General features: G+C 40.5%; 2 protein-coding genes across 8 annotated transcripts; both read right to left on the bottom strand.

Moving 5' to 3' along the window:
* Positions 1-4,637: 4,637 nt before the first annotated feature.
* Positions 4,638-9,548, bottom strand: LOC117937336 (trafficking regulator of GLUT4 1-like). Of its 3 annotated transcripts, none has more exons than XM_034861233.1 (5): positions 9,229-9,548; positions 7,743-8,030; positions 7,232-7,527; positions 7,019-7,148; positions 4,638-5,905 (listed from the first exon to the last, which is right to left on the bottom strand). In XM_034861233.1, exons 2-5 carry the CDS (start codon positions 7,972-7,974, stop codon positions 5,889-5,891), a joined length of 675 nt encoding a protein of 224 aa, XP_034717124.1. In that variant the 5' UTR covers positions 7,975-8,030; positions 9,229-9,548; the 3' UTR covers positions 4,638-5,888. The 3 variants fall into 3 exon arrangements, with proteins under 3 accessions (XP_034717124.1, XP_034717123.1, XP_034717122.1); XM_034861232.1 differs by having other exon boundaries at positions 7,232-7,533; positions 7,743-8,041; positions 9,229-9,425; XM_034861231.1 differs by having other exon boundaries at positions 7,232-7,533; positions 9,229-9,393.
* Positions 9,549-9,853: 305 nt separating this feature from the next.
* On the bottom strand, positions 9,854-16,671 carry kif22 (kinesin family member 22). Of its 5 annotated transcripts, none has more exons than XM_034861138.1 (13): positions 16,493-16,642; positions 15,978-16,175; positions 15,765-15,892; positions 15,355-15,506; positions 14,597-14,806; positions 13,741-14,131; positions 13,241-13,361; positions 12,467-12,584; positions 12,062-12,242; positions 11,438-11,523; positions 10,978-11,166; positions 10,604-10,663; positions 9,854-10,050 (listed from the first exon to the last, which is right to left on the bottom strand). In XM_034861138.1, the coding sequence occupies exons 2-13, from the start codon at positions 16,163-16,165 to the stop codon at positions 10,021-10,023; spliced, it is 1,854 nt and encodes a 617-aa protein (XP_034717029.1). In that variant the 5' UTR covers positions 16,166-16,175; positions 16,493-16,642; the 3' UTR covers positions 9,854-10,020. The 5 variants fall into 5 exon arrangements, with proteins under 5 accessions (XP_034717029.1, XP_034717026.1, XP_034717025.1 ...); XM_034861135.1 differs by having other exon boundaries at positions 10,021-10,050; positions 15,978-16,191; positions 16,493-16,671; XM_034861134.1 differs by having other exon boundaries at positions 10,021-10,050; positions 15,978-16,172; positions 16,493-16,669.
* Positions 16,672-16,780: the final 109 nt, after the last annotated feature.

Genomic DNA, 16,780 nt, shown 5'->3' on the forward strand with positions numbered 1-16,780 from the left:
TTCTCTGTGTGTGGCCTATCTCTGAATTTCTAAATTTGCTCCAAAGTGGCCTCTTTGAACCGTGATCCATTAGCCGATACTGCCACCTAGCCTTCAGGAACTGCAGCTGCAGCATCTCGGATCAGAGGCACACACCACAGGTCAAAGAAGCATCAGTGTTAGTTTAACACTTTACACTCTCGAGTATAGAAGCACAGAACCTATGATTCTGTGATGGTTTATAATTGGTCAGATTAAAATAAACTCTCAGTTAAGGCTTCAAACTATTGAACGTAATAATAACGATAACGAAAATAATAGCGTAAAAAATCAATTAAAATATTTTACTTTAAAAATGTCCTTACTCTCTATCTATCATCTATCTATCTCATCGATCAATCGATCTATCTATCTATCTATCTATCTATCTATCTATCTATCTATCTATCTATCTATCTATCGATGATCGATCTATCTATCTATCTATCTATCTATCTATCTATCTATCTATCTATCTATCTATTTATCTATCTATCATACATCTATCCATCAATCCATTTATCTATCTATCTATCTATCTATTGATCTATTCATTAGAAGAAACAAACAACAAATTCAATAAAGGTATAAAAAAGGAGTAAGAGTTGGACTTCTTATTCCTTTTTTATCATTCTCCTGTAACATATTGTCATTCTCGGCACCATTAATTGAACGTTTTACTTGTTCCACTTGACGGGAAGGTCAGAGGTCAGGTCATTAGGATGTTTTTGACAAACACTGCTGCTCTGTGTCCCAGAGTACGGATAGAGTCACGTCTGAGTCAGAAGCAGAGTCATGGATGTATGGCCAGAGGACAGACGCTCAGTCTAGATTTTAAATAGAAGAAGAGGAGGCAGAAAACACATGCAGTTTCTGATTATTGTGCTCTTTGTGAAATCCGAGAGGGCTACTACTGTTTCATCTTAGTCACTGTTTGTTCCTCTCTGTGCTCTTGGCCTGACGGACAAACATTTAATCAGAAAAAGGAACAATAACTGTCTTTCTTTTTTTCCTCTGGCAGGTGCTTACAGAGTCAGTGTCTCAAATCTTAAACTAAGAACCATGTTGACATATGGAGAACCCCAAACAAGTTTTAAAAGTCATCAATCAAATCTTAAAATCTACAGGTAGCAAATAAAGACGCTAAACTGAGGTTCCAGAATCAGACACACACACTCTCTCTTGCTGATACTTATGAGAAGTCTGTGGTTTTATGAACTCATTTTGCAAAGTAAGAAAACCCACATACAGAAGATTGCGACAGTCCAGGTCCAGATGTAATAAAAACATAAATTAGTTTATAAAGATTAAAAATGGTCTAATCTTACACAGTTTAAGAGAAGCTGCAGGATGGAGGACTGGACTGTGCATAATGTGCAATGATCTAAACTGAGATTACTGTTAAAAAATATAAAAAAATAAGTAGGGACACTTGAGGAAAGCAAACATTCAATTTTCAACCACTATGAAATGCATCAGAAATAATAGCCTACCAGAGATGGCAACCTGGTGATACAAATGTTTAATTACATGTCAAATGATCAACAGAAGCCGCAAAGAAAGTTGATCAAAAAGAAAATTCACCATAAAAGAATTCACTATACAGATTACTACACAAAAACGTCCTTTCTAGTGGTGCTGATGGACTCTGATGTAACTGTTAAACTATAGTAGTTATTTTTGCTCATGGGGAATTGATCTAACATCTAGTGGTTTAGCAGATTTCTGTGAAACATTTATTTAAAACCAAACTGTGTCCTCTCAGCAAAGACAACGCCATGGCATTACTGCTGACTGAGAAAACATGCAATGGCACAAGTAGCACATTACGTCACAGAGTAGTGTGTTTTAGCACCACACATCTGGCTGTCTGATGCTCTGAAATGGTTTACCATTCATTACAGTATTCTTTGGTTTGTGAGGGGGGAAAAAGCCACGTTATTGAGTAACTCCAACTGGCAGCCTAATAAATGAGTTAGTGCAACGACAAGGTTGCTGCTGAAGATAAAAGATAAATAGAGGAATGAAAAGAAGCTAAGAGCCTTGATAGAAGTATTATAGTGAGGTTTCACCAGAGCTCCGAATCCACTCTGTGATGATAAGTGGGTTTCATTTAAGAGACAATAATGAGCACATCACGGCCACCAAGCTCGGATTGTAATGAAAAGTTAGCAGTAGAGGTGTACAGTAAAAATGGGCCAAATATGCGACTGAAGCTGGCATCAAATTTCAATTAAGCTTCACATAGATATCATACTTAATTATAACAATAAATATTTCATGAGCAGAAATGCATGCAACCCTTTGTGTCACATTTACCTCGTTCTGAGGTGGCATCTTCTGTGATTTTCCTACTGTGAAAAGTCAAAATGTCTGCATGGAAAAGACTTATCAACAGATTAGGTCACAGTTGAACTTTTTCAGGACAGACCCTTTAACTTTCTCATAGCAGAAAAGGTAGAGATGTCACAAATAATGATAATTATGGCTCCATTCCATTTTGGTGTATTAGTATAGGAAGCACCGCCAGTGAGCCAGCATTGAAAATACCAGGGTCCTGCAACTACAGCAGCTAAATGGAGTGTGGTTGTACTACAAGTTAGTCGTTACACCTGTGCTCATTCTGCTTCTTTAAATGCATGTTCATTTATCACATTAGCTAAAAAGTTTTGACAGATATCAAAAGTTATAGTGACTCGAAGATTATATAGAGCCTGGAGTTGGAGTATACCAGACAGCTGTTGCCGGATGAAGTGGAGTACAGTAGAGTGGTGTCAAAGTGAGCCTTTAATAATTAATGCAGACTTGTTCTTTCCAAATAGAAAATCCTCAACAATCTGTTGAAGCATTGATTCACACTCATAATGGTTTTAGTTCAGCCCCCGGGTCTCTTTGCAAATTAAGCAGGCACTAATAGAACAACATTGCCACAGGTCAGCCCATCTCATTATTTTCAATGCTGACCGACAGGATGATCATGATGCATCCAAACGCTGCTAAGTTGACTCACAGCCACAGTGTTTATGTGACCCATCTGGATAATCCCTGACCCACTTACTGCATCTGGATGGGACTCTGTCTGTTATACTGATCCTCTTCCGAGCAGTACTGTGCTTAAAAACCTGCTGTTAAATTAGCTGAGTACAAAGGAAAATACCTTTTGCTGTCAAAATGTTGACATTGGCATGGGGGAATTTGCTGCTGGTAGACCTTTTTTTGACTGCTGTCATCTTTCTGCAAATTTAGTAGATTTTTTACCTCTGTGAGCAAATGGAGTTTTGGTTTAAGAAAACTGTGACAGGAATTAATTTATATACTGACTATAGTTGTGTTTATTTGGTACGTAAAGTATTGTTTCGTATGTTTGTTATTACAACAGAGCACTCACTTTAATGGAAGACATGCGTCTCTTTATCAGGCTCATGACTTTTAATATCATTTCCATGTAACATAGTTAATTAAAACCACAGTTTTTGTCCCAATTCTCTCTCTCGACTAATCGTTTAAATTATAAAACATCCGAACAAAATATTCTTGTGATGAACGCTCATCATGAAATAGGTCAGTGTAAGCAACAGATAAAGCTAAAAGGGTTTTTAGAAAACAAAGAACATAATGAGGGACATTTTGCTTTAATTTCGTTAACGTTATCTATGACTTTAGCCCTCATTACAGCCGACCACGCAGTGTTGTCCACTCCTCAGAGCCTCTCCCTTCAGCATTTTGCTCTTCCTGCTGTCTGACAACAGCATTCACTTTCAAGTCCTGCGGTTTACACGCCATCATGACACGGTCAAGTACATTAACAGCCTACATTGTTTGCTGCAAAACCCAATCTCTCCTCAAGAGGCTAATCTCTCTGGATATCGCTCACTTTTGATACTCATTCTCTCCCACAAAAACAAAATCTCTCTCTCCATTACTGCTCTTTATCTCTGCAAAACAATGGAAACACATTACATGCATTGTGTCTTTATTATGAATATGCTGCAGAAGTATAATATTCAAAGTCAGCTTATCTTTGTAATTTTCATCGTTTATCATTGTACATTAATAATGATCCACAACATGCCAATAACCACAAAATTTATAGAATCCTTTTGGTAACACAATGACTGTCAGTTAGTGTGCCTATACTTTAGATCCTAACTACCTAATGCTAACTCGTATCAATTAGAGAATGGTCACAATATTGAGAGTTATATGTGCAGAAAACATCAACTGTCGATTACAATTTAATTCTAACAAAGGGAAAAAACTGTCTTATTTAATTATTACAGAAAGTTGTCTGCAGCAAGTGTAAACTCGTTATGAGAAGTTGTGACATTTACCTACACATTTTAAAATCCAGGATATCGTAAATAAAGCGTTGTATCCATTCTTGATGAAAAACCGTTGTTTCAGATCACAGTGAGAATCACAGGTAGATTAGTAAAGATTACACAGGAGATATAATAATATTAATAATAATAATAAATTAGACTTAAAAGGTTCTCCACAGAACTGCTATTCAAATCTCACATCCACAAAACATGTTTGAACCAATGTTTTACACATTCAAAAGACAGCATCTTACTGTGCGTGACAACACAATAAAGGTGTCCATCGCTGATTCAGGGGACAACAGAAGCCACACTCTGCCTGGTTTGAAAGTACAGGCGACCTGCGGCTGCAGACGGAGGCTACAGTCACCAACTTTGACTGCAATAACAAGCTATTTCACTTGTTAACCAAACAGTGTTGCCAGGATACATAAACAGTACTACCACCATCTGTCAACTGCAGCATAGCACTTCAAAAGCTTTACATTACGAAATTCTGTTTTCAAAATGATCTTTTACAAACATTATCAAAAGATAGGTTATAGATGATGTAGCATAAATAGCGTCGCTGTAAAATGAAAGTGTCTTGCTACGGTGTTTTTTTGACTCACAGTGGTCAGTGGTGTCGAGCGGATATACACGGTAAAATTGCAGCAGAGTAAAAAACAAAAAAAAACAAATACACTCTTATCCTCTATACCACAATTTTGTGATAAGTGTTAGGTCTTTACAAAGCAAGAAACTTTCTCTCTCAATTTGTTTGGCACGCATTTTTCCTTGCTGTGATGATTTCAGTGTGAGACTTTCCATAATCCCTTCCAGTTTGGCACCCACAGTCAGTCCTTGGTAAGCCTCTTTTTCACCCTTTTTTTGCCACCCATACGCTCACTCTCAAACACGAGGTGTAAGGGCGAGAGTCATGAGCACCACAGAGAAGAGTCTGAAACAAGAGGAGATACTGTGAACCAAAGTGTTTCTTCTCTGTGAGGTGAATTACTGCTCTGTGAATTCAATGCAAGCACTAATCCCAGAGCCTCTCTTCACGTATCCAAGGTGATTTAACGGCAAGCTGAAACTCTGAGGAGTCCTGTCTTTGGGTGCAGTGAAGGATGGAGTTGGTCGGACATTTTGTTGCATGTGGTGCTGAAGCTTGGAAGGCGGTTCTTCCCGTTTAATGTAATAACCACCTCCACTGGTCCACCTTATTCTAGTCCATCTTGTCTGAGTCAGATCTGCGAGTGGTGATGGGATTCTTGAAGAGTTTATCAAGAATCATTCTGACCAAAATAGACTGATTAGGTTGTCTACTCTCTTCTCCATCTAACAGACTACCCCCCCCCCCCCTGACTCAGAGCAGCAGCATTTGCATATATTTATTTTCCTCCGTTAGCAAAAATGGATTTATATAGATTACAGAAATACAAGTAAGCACTGTATATCGGGTGCATATTTGTCACACATCCAGGTAATGACTAGGGGGTAAAGACGGTGGTGCAGGTGCGGGCCGGACGGTCAGTTGTCTCATCCAGTTTCATCCTGGGATGAAACTCAGGTTTTCACATTTACTAAGAAAAAGAAAAGGAAGCATATTAGTGAAGGAGATATATCTTCTGCAACTTAATATGGATGTATAAACTTTCATAGCCAACATAGGACACGTTATATAATGAGAGGGCTGTTGTTATGAGCCCTTCCACTCAAGTTGTGTGTAAAGCTGCTCTTCCAGTCATTCAGTTAATTAGGACATCTCTTGGCTTAATGAGACCCAATAGGCTGCATTTACAAACGAAGACAAGTATCTGCTTGAACTGAAGTGAAGAGGCAAAGCATCATTTAACTGACTGACCCTTCATGTATTTTAAACATAATAACAACAATAATACATTTTATTTATGGCCACCTTCTATAGCACTCAATGACACCTTACAGTTAAAACAAGCAAAACTACAGTTATATAATTGAAGAAAAACAAACACGTTTGAAAGATTGAGATAGAAAATGAAAAGAAAGCAATCTGTCCATGATTTTCATGGAGCGTGGAGTCATGTGTACATACAGTACTGGAAAAGACAAATACTACTCTCTTTCTACACAAGTCTCTTACCCACTGATCTGTTATCAGAATTATATGGTAGAAGGTAAACAACTCACACTGACATACATTATATATCATTTTACATGTGATACAGGGCCAGCAAAACTTAATATTTTGCACATGCAAACAGGGCAATGAGGAGGACTTTGCATGTCCCTCTACTGATACACACACAGCAATCTGACACATGCAGCCGGTTACAGCTGGAGGCTTGAGGTCACCCGTGCAAATAAACAAACATGTCAGACAGTGTAGATTTAAGTCTGATGTGATTAATATACTATGATCTTTGTGTAGCGTTGACATAATTCCTAAAGTGCAGAAGTCTAGAATGACTTGTGCAGGCATTGTTCCTAGTGGACTATTGTGCAAATGTGTAATAATATCAGCGATTACAGTCAGTTTGTGCTAACAGAGCTAATTATTATATTGTGATGGGATAAACAGTGAGAGTAGCAGTTGTTTAGGCCGGGAGGATCAGTGATAGCAGGGCTATCGCTAAAAATTCAAGAGGACGGATCACTGCACAGAGTGGAGTAAAAAGGTGAGGTTAAGGTTCAAAGATCAGATTTGGGACACTCACTGGCCAGGTTGACGATGCAGGCGATGATAATGACCGTCCCTCCTACTAGTGACACCAGAGAGAGCATCTTGGCCACACGTCCCAGACGCACGGCGCCGTCCAGGTTGCCCTGCTCAAGACTGTTCTTGGACTGAAGGAGAAAGTTGAACCATCTGTTAGCTTGGGTTTGATGCCTATTTGTTTAAAAAAACAGACAAAAGTTCCTTTTCTTACCATGATGGAGTAGACAAATCCCACAATGTTGATGGGCCAGACAGGGCAGAAGCAGGCCAGCACGGACAGGAAGAGGTAGTCTTTGATTTTGGTCCGGTCCAAGGGCGGGTTGGTGGCGATGCTGGAGTGGCGAGAAATTGACGGCCTTGGCGAGAAGGCGGTGTAGCCGATGGAGCTCGCCCTGCTCCCCTTCCTGCTCTTGCTGTGATGGGGGTAAGAGATGGAGTGTTGTCTTCTGGGAGGAGAGCAGATGACTGGAGAGGTGCTCTCTGTGGACGTTGGGTGGATTCCATTGCCTACACATAAGGGACAGAAAGGATGGACAAATGTTGAAACACACGATGAGGGAAATGTGTGTGTGCTCTACCAGGAGCTCTCACTTGCACTGGAACTTGATTTTTTTCTATAGAGCTGACTAAGCAGCTGTATTTTTCCCTCCCCTCCTCCTCCTCCCCTTCCTCCACCACCACCCACCCGCTGACCTAATATGAGGTCAAACTCAGTCACTTACTGTTCTTCAGCTTCTCGTTGATGACTATGACTAGCTCGTCTTTGGATTTGCTACGGGGGGGCTGCGTGCTGACCGGACTGCTGCTGCTGCTGTGGATGAGCGGTTCATCTCCGAGGGGTGGGCACGGCACAGAGATGTGGGCTTGGCTCGACGGAGAGTCTTCCTGGTCCAGCAGCGATGGTTGGTCCTTCTCTGGCTGAATGGCAGGAGCTGGCATGATGTTCACGGCCATGCTGGCAACAGAAATGAAGCCTCTAGTTGTAGTCCTGTCCTGTGTGTGCTGCCTGTCTGTAGTTCACCTGGAAGCCAAAAAAAGGTTTTAAGGATCTTTGTAAACAGAAGCTGCTCACTCCCATCGGCTTAGCAAATGTCCAAAAATTGTGGTGGAAAAAGAGTGTTTGAAAAGGGAATTTGTTAAACTTATTTTAATGTAAAAAAGCTGGTTGGGATTGCACTGTTTTCTCATCACAGTTAGAAACAAATACAATTTAAAAAGATCAAATACTTATATCGGTAAGATGGATTTTGTATGCAACATGAGGGTGAGAGGTTAAAAGGTGCGTTGAGCCATATCAGGGATTTATTTTCATCAAAATCAACTAGTTTTGATGAAAACTTAACTTTCTAATACTACAGAGAACGCTATTTATACATATTCTACAGCAGCTCCTATCTTCACTACATTCTGCCTGTTAAAAGAAAACAGATCTATAGATGAAGTTAAATATGTATGGAAAATGTTTTAACAGTGACGGCTCTTGGTTCACAAATAAATGACTCACAAGGACGGACATTTTGTTAGGTTTTCCATAATTATGGCAATATGAAAATGACTTCTCATTTTAATAACTTTCATACAGTCCCTTAATAGCCTACAATCTGCTTCCGCCGATTTTACAGTTTGGATCCAGGCTCAACAGCACGCCAAGCCTCTTTATAATCCACTTTGCCTTCAAATAACAGGTTTTTATCAGTCCTTATGGCATGCTGAATTGTAAATAGAATAGAAATAGAAATAAATAGACCCGAGGTAAGTCGATACAGTACACGCCTGTTCCACGGTAAATCTCGCCTTTTATTAAAATAGCAGCTCAGCTCCATCAGGTCACAATGACACGGGCAGTACAAAGGCATGGCATGGATGGAGGCAGGTTCATTTAAACCGATAGTAGCAGCGGTGGTCTCCGCAGATGTGTACATATCATTTCACCGTGTACACAAGCGCTATATGGTAACCGGTTGTTGGGCACAAAACAAGAAGGTGAAAAGGACAGAGGAAAAAAAAAAAAAAGAAAAAAAAAAAAGGCTGAGGACAAAGGGAAAATACTCGAATGGACGAGTGAAGGAGGGGGCATTAATTAGCTTCCTGCTGCTATATTGCAATAAGCAGAAAATAACGAATTTGCATTGCAGAATTTGCATTTAATACCAATTCACAGGAGGAATAATTAATAAAAAGGTGGCTATGAAAACACATCAGACTGACCTTTTTAATCCAGCGCGTCTCAACACAGCCACAGCGTGCCTGGCTTGGGCATTGTTATTCTCAGGTGCAGAACAAATAAAAATGAAAGAAAATATTCAGTAGTTACCGAACATCTCTACAACCAAGATGTCGTGCAAACGAGCGATTTTTGTGGATATTCCGACGGCAGCCTGTCCTTCTGTGGGAAAGCTGGAGGAGCGGCGGTGCTCCAGTATCGCAGCGTGATGGTGGATAGGGAGGCTCCTGGCTGGCTGGCTGGCTCGCTCAGAGGAGGGGTGTGTGTGAAATGAAAAGTGAAATCAGGCAGTATACGTGCTGTGGGAGAAGAGGGAGGCTGGATTATAGCATCCTCCTCTCTTCACCCAAAAACTGCTTCAATAAATACTGATGCTGCTTCCTGTCAGTCGGTGATATAAGAAAAACAAGAAAAAAGTGTCCTTGTGTCACCGCCTCGCAGGACAAGTATTTATAAAAAAATAAAAATAAAACTAATTAGGTTTTAAAACCAGAGATTGGAGACAACTCCCACCCGGAGATGGTGATTGATCTGCGAGGTCATTCAGGATGCAATTGGTCACATGTGAAGGAGACCATCAGATTTATTTATGATCATGAAAATAAACACCAACATTCAATGACACATTTATTTAAAAGCAGGGGTGCGCCATCAGCTGGTACACAGTGGTAACTACAAAAACATCATGAATCGAAGCATAAATGACATAAAAACATCAGATATAGAAATACATTAGACGTGGTGTGATAAAAAAAATTTAAAAACAAAAAAAACATTCACTTTCCCATGGCACTCAGGATGTTTGCCTGTGAAAAAAATAACAAGTATTAGTATTTAGAAAAAAGCAAGATCCTTAAACGCTGTATTAAGAACAATACTGGCCATTATCTCCAATTTCTAGAGTACAGACAGCCTAGCGGCTTTGGAGCTTTAAGGCCAATGCCAACATGCTAACAGTGACAGTGCTAACATGTTTAATTTTAGCAGTGTAGTATGTTAACGTTTGCAACTTACATAAAACATTACTTAGCCTACAGCAGAGGCTGAGAGGACTGCCATCACATTTGCAATATTTAGTTATAAACCATATTGTTTTTGACCTGATGTTGCTAGATGAAAGCTCAACTGTGTTTATAACAAACTATCCAAGAGTGTCATTACATTTTTTTCCTCTTTTCTTAAACATTTAACTTAAAAAACACAAATATCAACCTTGTGGAGTCACTTGGGAAAAAGTCACGATAACCAAAATTAGTATAAGTCATCCATATTCTTATGGAAATTCATCTACTGATCGTTGTTTACATATTTCAGTCTGGGTCAGTGGTGGAACAACATTTAACTGAAGACTCTGCTTACCTTCATGAAGGTGGAAAATCTCTTTCCCGTCATACCCTCAACTTTCACTACATCTTCCAACTGCAAAATACAAACCATACATAAAGTCAACACAAGTAAATGACGTCAGACACATGCTAAAGATGAGAAATATTTACTGATCCCAAAAAAAGGGAAATTGTGCTGTTACAGCAGCAAAATCAGTCACAGGATGGGAGTAGAAAAATGTGCAACTGCTTAAATAGTATAATACAATGTAAACAAACTAACTGTGCAGGTCGTACTTAGTGCAGTATTATGGTGTCTCATAGTCTTATCTAGCACCCAGTGATGACGTTTTTTTTAACAGGTTTTGTTGTGGAACAAGATCTGAGCTCGACATTTTTGCCACTCACCTTCAGGAAGTGACCATGGATCTCCCTCCAGCCCAGGATGAGCTTTGCCTTCTTGTCCCCGATCTGCTGCAGACCCTTCAGCTCTTTGAGGGAGCCCGTATTCAGGATGTGCAGGATTTTCTGCCTGGAGTGCTCCAACACGGATGTCTCGAGTTGGAACTCCCAGCTGTTCTCTTTACCATCTGGAGGCTGAAAAGACAAATGCAATATTAAGTTATTAAAAAACTGAACAAAAAAAAACCCAATACATTTTACACAATTATGGAAAATAAGACTTGTTTTCTTAACAGTCATTGGTCTGAAAAGAAGTTTCATTATGACCTCTTAAAATCAAAGATTGTGCAGTGTGTGTCAAGACAGAAACATATTGAACCTAATGCATTATATCGGCTTGTATCTGATGCTTGCAATTCTGCAGCTGTGTCAAGCTAAGCACAGCAGTCAAAGCTTGGATGCTGACCTCAACTGGGTCTGAAGTCTTCCTCTCCTTCTTAACGCAGACTGACTGTTTTTTGACGACGGCAAGCTGCTGAAGAGGCTGGAACACTGATAGGGAGGAAACAACAGAGTAATTAATTTAATGGTACACATTAGAAGACTGGTAACAACAAAAATACTCAATGAAAAGGGGGGGCCCCACAATTTTAATTAAAAAAAAAAAAAGCATTAAAACAGTAAGTAGCTCACATGTTTGGAATTTAAAGCTATTTTAAAGCTAAATGTGTGAGACCAATACCCAGGTATCCGCCTTACTCCCCAAGCTGCTGAGGGGTGTATAAATCATTCCTCCTCATCGTCATTGGATACATTTGGCTCCTATATTGTAGACTGAGCCATTGTATCAAATGGCAGCTCATCAATAACTCCAGTGATTCAACATGATAGAATTAGTGAGTGACTACTCTGAGGAAATATTTCTATGTTATTTTTTCTTTCAGCACTCTTTCAAGGACAATTTAAAGATAATTCCCATGAGATGGAACACATTTCTAATAGACTTTCTAAAGCTACTTTCATACAACTTGAATTTGACATGTGAACAGATAAGTTAGATCTATTAACTCATCTTTCATTTCTAACAGACCTTGTAGGGGCTGGACCACGGCCTGCTGCTTTTTGGCGTTTGTGGCATTTGATGGTTTTCTTTGCAGAGGAGCACCGTTGTTACTGAAGGCCGGCTCCGGTTTGGCACTGGACTTTTCTCCAGCCAACCGACTTAACAGCATGGCCTTGCTCTCAAACTCCCTATGCTTCTCCTTGAGCTCCTGTGAAAACAAAGAGTGGCAAGGTTGGCTATCAAATATCCAAGAAGAGTTGATCGATCGGTTAAAAGATCCGGCAGCCGTCAGCATCTGGCATATCCCATACAGACAGAGACTAAAGTTGGTCCAGGTATCCACATATGAATTACTAAAAATCTAAGAGTATGCAGGGCTACATGACTCCCAGGCGGATTAACTCAAGTTTTGATGAAGGTGTGTTTTCTCACTTGGATCTCCTTGCGCGACTGAGCCACACTCAGCATGCTGAGCTTATCCTTGTCCTGGCAGTTCAGCATCAGCTTCTCCAGAGCTACTAGTCTGTCCATCACGGACGGTTCTGACGGACTGAAAAGGACACAAAAACAATATCAAGAAAGACAAGTATGTATAGTTACGGGCTTTGAAATGCACTCAGAAGTCAGAAGGTTGACAGAGTACACAGTGCAAGGATTCCCATAGCACAGACTGATTCATACACCTGAAAACAGATGGCAACAACACAGTGGTAAGTCGCTCCAGTCTTTGTCAGGATGCAGGGCCACCACATAGCACCAGACTCGCTACAATTACATCTACAATTATTTATTAATGTAAATTAATTGTTTGAAGAAGCTTGTGGACATAGTCCCAGTTTGTTTTTAGAAGCAGTTTTTTTTAAACACAAACGTTAGGGGGGCCACTGGGGGGGGGGGGGGGGGGGGGGGGGGGGGGGGGGGGGGTCAAGGCTCTACATTGCCCCCCAGTAGATCTGCCCGAGTGCATCTTTCTCAAAGTGAGCTTAGTAGGCACGGCAGCTTTAGCCAATGAGAGAATTGCAGGGAGAGTTGCTTTCAGCACAAGTTATAAAATCATGGCCCACCAATTTGAGGCTGTGGCTCATTTAAAGTAGTGGCGATTGGATTTGATGTTGTAGCTTTCAGCAGATGCAATTCTTCAGTCAACCAACAATTCCCAAGTCTGATTAGCCAAACAAATTACACATATGTGTTTGAATCTTAAACCTGTGAAAATGTGCACATGGTGAGGAATCATCCTGTTCAGTTTTCCGGTCGCCTTTCTGCCTCTTCTTCGGTGGCTCTGTGCCAGACACCCCTGCCTTGTGGTCTTCTTTAGCTCGCTTCACTGGAGATGAAGGCAGACGGGAAATTAACAGTTTAGTATTCAATGCACTCCAGCAGCACTGTTTGTGTAGTTTTCTAAAGCAATTCAGATGAAGGGTGCACAGCATCAGTCAAGGCTGCATTGCAGTGAAGAACAGCATCAGGAATGTATTTAAGACAATGCTATAGTAGAGAAAATGATAAAAACAGCACACTTCAGGAGGTGTTTGAAACAAATTCTGGCATCCATCACACCCAGAGACCGCCAGCTCTTTACTGTGGGATGTGACACAGGTGCCCCCTATTGGCCTTGGATTACACTCTTCCTTTTCTTGGCCTGTTACATTTCTTTCTATACTTTGAAGAAAAAGTAAGTGCAATATTCTCTCAGGTTTACTCACCTGGCAGCACAGCCACAGTTTCACAGGTGAAGGGTTTGTTCACAATGAGTTTGGATTTGGAGGCAAAGTTGAGCGCATTAAACGTATCAAAATAGTATTTGTACTCAGGTGCAATATTGGTGATCATGACGGAGTGCGCCGAGCCGCCCAGAGAGTCCTGTAGCAGCCGCGTCAATTTACTGTCTCTGTAAGGCACGCGGACGGCAGTGCCAGAGTTAAGAGAGTCCACAACCTTGCTGAGAGTGAAGAGAGACAGGTTGATGGCGCCGCTCTCTTTTAGGCGGATGCCCTGGTTGCCGGTGCGACGGTTGTCCTCAGACCCAGCCAGGTCGATTAAGTACAGCTTTCCTGTCAGTTGTCTGTGGGGCAGGACGCGCTGAGTCCGTACAACCTAGATAATTGAACAAATTAAGATTTCACACAGGGCCATGACACAGAGACCAGACATGGTCGAAACACAGGGGAGGAGGACAATAGGAAAATGTAAGTTTAAAATGGGGTCAAGTTAGGCAGCAAAAGAGGCTTTGATAAATGTGACACATTATGTATAAAGCAATACAACATAGGACGTAACAATTTAGAAAAAGGGCAGTCAGTGAAAGGAAACCAGTTGTTTCTTTCCAAGAATAGTCCCGAAAACGCCTGGAGGTTGCTAGTGGGATCGTTGCAGGAAAGAATTGATCTCAGCACCAGCTACCAAATCCTGACCTACTGCTCAGAGGCCACGACCTGTTTAAGATGCTGTTTTGACTATAACCATGCATATCAGTCCAAAGAAAAGAAAAAATGACTCTCAAAGATAATTATAAATGAACAAATAATCCTTTCTCAGTGTTGATCAGATTATATATCAAACCTTGATGAGGAGAACAGCATGGCTGCGGCTGGAGCGCTGGTTCAGTTTGGTAGAAGCTGTAGTACGATTAAGGCTGGCAGGGACGAAGTGTTTGTCGAACTCTGAGAAGGAGGAGATGGTTGTAAGAGTGAGGCCCGGGATCAAGATGTTCTTGTCTTTGTCCTCTCTGATTGGCAAATCCAGGGAGCTTGGTGATAGAAGATCTAGCACCTGAGAAAGAAGGATAGATTGTATATTGTCGAAAATAAATGGTACGCAACTAAATAACCACAGATGATTTAAAAGCAGAAAAGATGGGGACGTCTAGGGAAATCAAATCAAAATCAAGGAGTAGCAGTTTCTTAAAACGGAGTGCAGGGGGGGGGGGGCTGGATGTATCTGGTTCTGTGTATGTAATTTACATGATCATGAGTTGAGTTCTCATTTATGCAATGCATGCATGCATTTAGTATGAACTGAGCATGCGACTGCAAATCAAGACTTGGATTATACTACAAAAGTTGTGCGAGTTTGTAAACAGATGTCTTGATATAGTTTTGCTGCGGTTAAACACAGCCCCGTTATTACTTCGATGCATCCAGACCTCCATTTTTTGATTCTCCGTTCACCATGCAGGCATGCATGATGAAAACTTTAGTTTTTCTTAAGAAACTAGGTAATACTAGGTGAGCAATTGATGTAAAATTTGTAATTTTTTCAGGGTCCTTTTGAGAGAGCATGAAACTACTGGGTCACAATATACTGCCAACCATGTATACCTTCTCATTGTAAATTTCCAAATAAGACATTCCAATGCTGTAGTCCCATCCTTCATCATCATCCTTAGCTTTGACTAGCTTGAAGACCTCGCCAACAGCTCGAGGGATCACCCCTGGCTGATCTGAACTGCCCATCATGGTGTGGGTCTTACCTATGAAAGAGGATGTGGTGAGTTAGCACACAAACAGGAAAACTGACCATCCATATACTAAAGGAGTTTCTTTAAACAAACTGTCTCAATATAAGATCTAATAACTAGTATTTAACAATATATCTTCATTCAAATTATTTTGACAGGTACATTTATTCCATCGCTATTAAAGATAACATTACATGTAATTAAAATATTCATATTTATGTGTAAGTAAACAATGTATTAGTTAAAAAATGCGATATTGGTGTAACAAACCAGCTCCTGTTGGTCCATAGGCAAAGACACTGGCATTTTGTCCCTTCAGTATGAGTGGTAGAATGGGCTTCACTGATGAAACGAAAACTTCTTGCTGTGTCGTTTGCTCACCATGAAAAGCATCGAAACTGTTGGACACATAGGTGTAGATTGTAACAATAGAATCATTTAGAACTAATAACAGCTGAGTGCTAAGAGGCTGAGGACACTGACTGGTATTTGACTGTTTCTGTAGCATTTCTCCAGTTAATTATTTCCAGGTTCTGAGAGTCCAGCCCTCTTACACACGGTCCTTCGTCTTTGTCATCTTGATTGTCCATATAGGGTCGCAGACGAACCGCTACGCGAACCCTGGACGTCTTCTTGTTTGCTCCATCTGGGACTGCCACGCGCTGAGCCATGTTGGAACTCCTCAAAACAAAAAGGCCTAACGTTAGATTACATAATTCACGCTGTGTTTAACGTTATCTGTGAAAAATGACATCTAAATAAAGCAGATTATTAACAACTGTGATAACCGGTAGATTTAAATTAAATTGAGATTTCCCTCAAATAAAGCATTGCAATAATAACAGAAGTTTTACCTTATTTACGAATACGTCAGCTCCAATATGCTAATAACAAGCTAAAATTAGCTACCGTTACGCCACGTAAAAGGTAAGTTACTCGCCTAACTACGGTTAGTTTCTGCTTTACCGAGTGTATTACTATGATTCGTTAGTGCTTACCGATATTAATGGGGACTCCTTGTTTAAAACGTTTGTTATGCAGCAAGTTTCACTTTAGCAACATTGCGGACGCTGTCTTTTAACAATGGCGAGCTCAAAGCATAACCGAACACTTTTCAAATGCGGAGCGCTGCAACCGGAAACGACGATTAACCAATCAGAACTCGCTCCCACCCTGGCGCCTATTTGACGTCCAGGGTCCCCGTAAATAAGGTTAATTCGTGCATCAAATATAGTAATCAACTTAATGTTGTACAATTATGTATGCATGTTTTTAAATAAAGCATC

The sequence above is a fragment of the Etheostoma cragini genome, chromosome 21, assembly GCF_013103735.1.
Source record: "Etheostoma cragini isolate CJK2018 chromosome 21, CSU_Ecrag_1.0, whole genome shotgun sequence".
NCBI classification, from domain to species: Eukaryota; Metazoa; Chordata; class Actinopteri; order Perciformes; family Percidae; genus Etheostoma; species Etheostoma cragini.

Coding starts and splice junctions, on each gene's coding strand:
- kif22 (XM_034861138.1), bottom strand. CDS start 16,165: ATGGCTCAGCGCGTGGCAGTCCCAGATGGAGCAAACAAGAAGACGTCC. Junction 11,167..11,437: donor AGACTTCAGACCCAGTTGAG/GTCAGCATCCAA, acceptor TTGTCTTTTCAG/CCTCCAGATGGTAAAGAGAA. Junction 10,664..10,977: donor TCCATGGTCACTTCCTGAAG/GTGAGTGGCAAA, acceptor TGTATTTTGCAG/TTGGAAGATGTAGTGAAAGT.
- LOC117937336 (XM_034861232.1), bottom strand. CDS start 7,974: ATGGCCGTGAACATCATGCCAGCTCCTGCCATTCAGCCAGAGAAGGAC. Junction 7,534..7,742: donor CAACGAGAAGCTGAAGAACA/GTAAGTGACTGA, acceptor TCTGTCCCTTAT/GTGTAGGCAATGGAATCCAC. Junction 7,149..7,231: donor GATTTGTCTACTCCATCATG/GTAAGAAAAGGA, acceptor TTTCTCCTTCAG/TCCAAGAACAGTCTTGAGCA.